The sequence below is a fragment of the Meleagris gallopavo genome, chromosome 1 (genome assembly GCF_000146605.3).
Source record: "Meleagris gallopavo isolate NT-WF06-2002-E0010 breed Aviagen turkey brand Nicholas breeding stock chromosome 1, Turkey_5.1, whole genome shotgun sequence".
Classification (NCBI taxonomy): domain Eukaryota; kingdom Metazoa; phylum Chordata; class Aves; order Galliformes; family Phasianidae; genus Meleagris; species Meleagris gallopavo.
The window spans coordinates 645,842-651,841 of NC_015011.2; the positions used below are offsets into that span (position 1 = coordinate 645,842).

Below are 6,000 nucleotides of genomic sequence, written 5' to 3' on the forward strand. Positions count from 1 at the left end.
TAGCAGGAGCAGGGATGGTGGTTTCTGATTTGGCTGATTGGCTGCTGCAGGCTGCACCTGCTGCTTCACGCAGCGTTACGTGGAATGGCTTTCTCTCTAAAGAAGTGCATATATCAGTAAGCACGAGGCACCCAGAACCTGCCTGCTTTTTCAGGATTGCAGTTCTTCAAAAATTAATTCCATTTTGGCAAAGAAATGACATACTGGAGTCACCACGGTCTCCACTTGAAAGGTGTCTGCAGCCTTTCCCCTCTGTAACCGCAGCCAAAAGCAGAAATAGAAGCTGTGGGAGGACAGGACCTGTTGCACAGACTGTGATTTCAGCTGCTCCAGCTCTGCTGAGTTTCTCGTAGTGTCTGAACTATTGACCACTGGTGGTGGTGGAAGCTTCCCATGGCCTCTGCTCTCCCAGACCAGTCCATCTTCCTAGCAGCAGATGTGCACCCCAATGGCCAGTGGAGGATATGCTTGTTTCTCCCCACGTTCCTGACTGATTCCAAGTAAATGAGCTGCACTGAAAGCTGAACATGTAGTTCTTGAAGGCTTTCCAGTGGCAAAGCTCCAACTCTGGCTCTGTGTCTTGGTAGCCTTGTGCTATCACAGCTCCACAATTGGATGCAGCAGTTCTCAGACCCAATTTCTGCTTTGACTGTGGTGTCAACTTTTCAGTGGCAAGTTTCAAGTTTGGATGCCTAAATCTGCTTTTAAGAACGCAGTTAAAACAAACTTGGCTTCTTCCTCTCTCCCCCAAAAGCACTCTGCTTCCAACAAACCCTCTCCTTCTGTACAAACAGGTCTTCCTCTTCTATTTTTCCACCATCCCCAGGGCCACCAAGCTGCAGTGCTGCAGCACACACCTCTGAGAGCACTCCATGACCACGATGCTGCCTGCTGGTGCTCTCTCCCTGCCCAAACCTCACACCCTGAGCACTCCATTGCATCTCCCTGCACAGCTCAGTGGCACTTCTGCTTAAGCCAGCCGACGTGGCAGTAGCTTAAAAATCACGTGCAAAGAAAGCGTTTCAGACATAGTTAGCTTGCTTCCCATCCCTAATTGTGGAAACTCGTAGAGTGGCTTAGGTTGGGAGGGACCTTTCAGCTGCTTCTTGTGAAGAAGTCATTTTGCAGAAGTTCTCTGACCAGAGAGCTGCCAGATCTGTGATAACTGAGGAGTTTGCGTGCCAGGCATGAGAAGGATGCTCATGATGGGGTATTGAATCTTCTGGTTTTTTGGATGTTGGGTCTGAGCATTGCATGGGAAGTGCAGTCTTCAGTGGCTGCACGCTCTGAAACCCTTTGGAGTATTCCTGCCTGTTCTCCTGGAAGGAACCACCTGGGGCTAAGGTTGCAAAGTGAACTCTTCTGTCTGTTTTTTTCAGCCATCTTTACTGTTCTCTTTCTCTCCCTTCCTTCACTCTCTCCCTGTCCTGCCTCTCGCTGCCTCTCTCTCGTGGTGGGCATTGCTCAGAGTCTTTAGACCTGCAGGCAGAGGGTACGTATGGCTCAGGGCTCCAAACATCCACCGTACACACAGCTGCTCTCAATCCATGCTGGGCCAGAAGCAGAGGAACACTGGGAAACCTCAGCATTTCCCAATCAGTTCAAACAGATCCTAGAAAAAGCACTTCCAAGCACTGAACACGAGGGTGTGTGTTGTCCTTTGTCAAGCATGCTCACAGCCAGCCTGCCTGTTAACAAACGTGGTGCTCGCTCGTGTTGTGTGTCCTCCAGCTGCTGCCATTCCTCCCCTGTCAGCTCTTCCTGCAAAGAGGAAATGTGTTTTGCAGTTGCAAAGGGAAGCTCTGCTGCTGGCTGTGGTTTGCAGTGTGGTTTCCTCTGCCCGTGGTGCAGCCACATGCTCTGCTCAGACTTTCTCAGAACAAGAGCAGATGTTTTATCTGTGTGCTGTAAATGGTGTTGTTTTTTTATTTATTTAACAAAAGAATATATTTTTTTGTATGAAGTTTGCTTTCTGTTTTAAACTGGGGGTTTTTACCAGTTATTTTCTAAAGCTCATCCGTGCAAACCAGGTTTCCCAGCTGCTGTGCAAGCAAGCAAGACTGCTGTGATTTCTATAAGATCAGAGAGCAAAAGGAGAACATCAGTGCAATAAGCACATCTCAAGGCTGTTCTAAGAGCACATTAAGGGAAACACTGTGCTCTCATGTCCAGAAAGGAGAGGTGTGTGCTGAACAGGAGCTGACCTCTCTGGCAGCACTCAGGGAATGCAGCTCAGCATCACCTCCATCCCCAGAGGCTGTGGAGAAATGCAACGCTTTAAAAACCTGATTCCTTATGGCACATGCTTATTAAACTTATTAATGCAATAATTAACAATTTTGGACGTTTTTCAGGCTTTTTTGTAAGCAGTTGAGCATGCAGTGCTTGTTTCCAAGGGCTGTCTCCCAGTGCTTCTTGCTGGAGGAATGCAGGTGTGTGCATGCCCTGCTGCCAGCTCTTCTTAGCATTGGAGATGAAGGGCAGCTGTTAACACTTGGTGCTTCCCAGGTGCTTCACTGCTGAGCTGCACAGATGTCCCTTAAAAGATGAGGTGCTCAGAATGGGACCAAGCTTTGCCTTTCTGTATAACTGTGCTAGAAATCACCTCTTGCTTCTGATCACACACAGCTCTGGGGTGAAACATCCTCCTTTCCACAGCAGTGCAGTTGGCCCCAGCCCTGAGCTGAGCTACGTGCTCACAGTGGATGTTTTGAGCTCTCCCATTTGGGATGTTTTCCTTTGTGCCTGCTCTGCTGCCCATCCATCTGCATGGCGTGGGGTGCAGCTGTGTGCCTGCAGCTCCTTTTGCTGCTGGGATGGGCTGGGATGGGCTGGAATGGAATGGAATGGAACAGGCATGCACAGAGCATGGAATGTGGCATGGAGCATGGAGCATGACTGCAGCGTTCTTGTAGAACATCATTGCTCTTCCATTCAGAGAGAAGAGTAAAAGTGCAGTGACTTAATCAGAGGTCCCATTTCCCCAGGAAACGTTTCCAAGCAGAGGTGAACATTTTGTGCAGTAGTTGGCACAGATGGGATCTTTCCTGTGGACACCTTGACCTTTCCAGCAGTAGATTGCATGTGAATTTGGTGTCCAGACCTCCCCATATCCAACTGCTGCCCTCCCAACACCAACAGTGCATGCGGTGCTCTGCTCCAGGAGGGCTCAGCGTGAGCTGTGCTCAGCCATGCTTCTCATCCACATCCTGCTCCAATGTCTGTCCTACCTCTGTGTTTCCTGGAGCATTTTGTTGTCTGTGACACTGATTGTTTCCCCATCAGAGCAGAGGATATCTGAAGGGAATCCCAGAGGTGGGTAGGGCTGAGGCAGTTCCATGCAGCACCAAACCCACTCCTTCCTGAGGTTCTTAGAGCCCGTTCATGGCTGCAGCCTGAATTCCTTACAGGTCCTTTGGTAACGAGATGTTGATGAGCACTGACCTCAGGAGCAGCACTACGTGCTGTCAGGTGGATTCCTTCACGGCGTAGCTGGTTTGGCATAGCTGGATATCCAGCAAAGCTGCAGCCTGAGTGCTTCTGCTGGATGCAAGAGGCTCCCAGCAGTCAGAGCTGAGGAGGGGCAGAAGGAGAAGCTGTGGGTTTTGCATGGTGTCACAGGAGCGAGTGCTGACACTGAGCAGGAGAGAGGTGCCCAAAGAAGTGCAGTGCTAAAACGTTCTCCATAAAGCCAGGGGAAACCTGCTGAGGTGCTGTCAGGAGGGAAGTGAGCTCCTGATGTTGTTGTCTTCATACAAAGAGCAGCATGCTGCTTCATTTGGTCTGGGTATCAGTTTTGCTATAGAATGGTTCTGTGGCAACTTCTGCACTTCTGGACTGTGGATGTGTTTTAGCCCTGTTTTTCCAGGCACTTGCAAGAGAAATCTCTCATTAGTCTGAGGAAGCTTTGTGTTTTGGCAGTAGAGCAGAACAGGTTGGACAACCATTCTGTAGCACCTGAATCTCTGCAGAGAATCCCTTCTTGTTTAAAGCAACATGAAGGCATTCCAGGCATCAAAAGCCTTCTTGAAGCCAGATAAAACCACAGCTCCATCAGGCTGCCCAGGGCCTGATCCAGCCTGGCCTTCAAAGCCTCCAGGGATGGAGCATCAACCACATCTCTGGCAAGCCGTGCCAGTGCCTCACCACCCTCACTGTGAAAGACTTTTTCCTTACATCCAACCTAAATCTCTCCACACTTGAAGCCATTTCCCCTTGTTCTACCAACACAGACCCTGCTCAAGGGTCTGTCCCCTCCTTTCCTGCAGCTCCTTGTTAGATACAGGCTGCTCTCACATCACCTCACACCTTCTCTTCTCCAGCTGCACAGCCCCAGCTCTCAGCCTGTCCTATGAGAGCTGTTCCATCCCTAGGATCATATATGCATAACATAACGCTTTTTAATCCCACTTTATTTTTGATTCTTCTTTCTTTATGGCAATTCTGTGGCCTGTGCCAGGAGAGGAGGAGGAGGAGGAACGTATTTTCTCTCGGGTAGAGTTTTAAATCCCATTCACTGACACTTTAACGTGACCATAACTTCTCCCCACACAGCGATTCGGGCTGCATGGTGATTGATAAGCTGACCATCACAGACATGGCAACGACCAAAGCATCCAAACCACTGAACAATGCTGCCCAGCACCCAGAGGAGCACCAGAACACGGCGCCGGTCACGGAAATGGCCACGAAAGACAGGTGAGCTGGTCCAACCCACCAGCACTGCCCATACCAGAGCCACATGTCAGTCCCAGGTGACAAAGCCAGGCAGATGGGCTGTCCTATGGGACCTGCTGCTGATACCTGTGGTGTGAGAAGGAAGTTCAGGCCAGTGCTTTGAGCTTTGTGCCACCAGTCCTCTTAATTCCACATCTATACTGGATATCAGCAGCACTGCTGCTCGCACAGGAACTGCAGGGGAACTGTAACATTTGAATCCACAGTTTGGTGAGGGTGTGCAGAACCATCCAGTGTTGGCCCTGTACATCCCTGTCCTGGGACAAGGCAGGGAAGCAAGGCAGCAGGAATGAACCTGCAGTGCAGGCAGAGGAGCACTGATGGGTCTGGACTTTGATTTCACATAGAATCACACAGAATGGCCAGGTTGGAAGGGAACTCAAGGATCGTGAAGATCCAACCCCCCACCACGTGCAGGGCCACCAAAATCCACATTTCACAGCAGCCCAGGCTGCCCAGGGCCCCATCCAACCTGGCCTTGAACACCTCCAGGGATGGACGGGGCATCCACAGCCTCTCTGGGCAGCTGGTCCAGCACCTCACCACTCTCACAGCAAACAACTTCCCCCTGACATCCAACCTCAATCTGCCCTCCTTCAGTTTCAAACCACTTCCCCTTATCCTGCTGTTATCTCCCCTTTCCAAGAGTTGACTCCCAAGTCCTCTTTATAGGTTCCCTTTAGGTCCTGGAAGGCTGTAATGAGCTCACCCCACAGCCTCCTCTTCTCCAGGCTGAACAAGCCCAGCTCCCTCAGCCTGGCTTTGTAGGGAGGTGCTGCAGCCCTCTGCTCATCTCTGTGGCTCCTCTGGACCCTCTCCAACAGCTCCCTGTCTTTCTTGTACTGGAGGCCCCACACCTGGACGCAGTGCTGCAGATGGGGCCTCACCAGGGCAGAGCAGAGAGGGACAATCCCCTCCCAGTCCCTGCTGGCCACCCCTCTGCTGATGGGGAAGTGCAGGATTTTGTGAAGGGTCTGGGAGAGGTTCTGACTGCTGATTGCTTTATAGCAGGTAGAAGCAGCAGAAGTAGAGAAGGGATGGCTCAGGTGCTGCTGTAGAGGAGAGTATCCAGAATTAAGCTTTAGGAGCAGGAGGAACCCTGTGCTGTGTGTCTCTAATGTCACTCTTTGGCTTTGTCCTTAGGAAAGAAGAAGCCTTGCCTTGTGCTGAAGCCACATTAAATGGCCCTGCTTGATGACACAGATGCAATGGGACGTGTGTGATCCAGGCCAGGCTGCTACCTGGTGATGCAATTTGTCAATT

The 6,000-nt window shown here is 50.8% G+C and overlaps 1 protein-coding gene across 3 annotated transcripts in view; it reads left to right on the forward strand.

The window, feature by feature from the left end:
- PPP6R2 (protein phosphatase 6 regulatory subunit 2) overlaps positions 1–6,000 on the forward strand; it is a 71,571-nt gene that overhangs the window by 62,051 nt on the left and 3,520 nt on the right. For 2 of the 3 annotated variants that reach the window (XM_010728788.3, XM_010728840.3), the window contains exons 23-25: positions 1,469–1,492; positions 4,555–4,698; positions 5,881–5,981. In XM_010728788.3, coding sequence (XP_010727090.1) covers positions 1,469–1,492; positions 4,555–4,698; positions 5,881–5,932 — 220 coding nt within the window. In that variant the 3' untranslated portion in view covers positions 5,933–5,981. The remainder of the gene's footprint in view (positions 1–1,468; positions 1,493–4,554; positions 4,699–5,880; positions 5,982–6,000) is intronic. The other variant, XM_010728906.2, reaches the window with a different exon arrangement.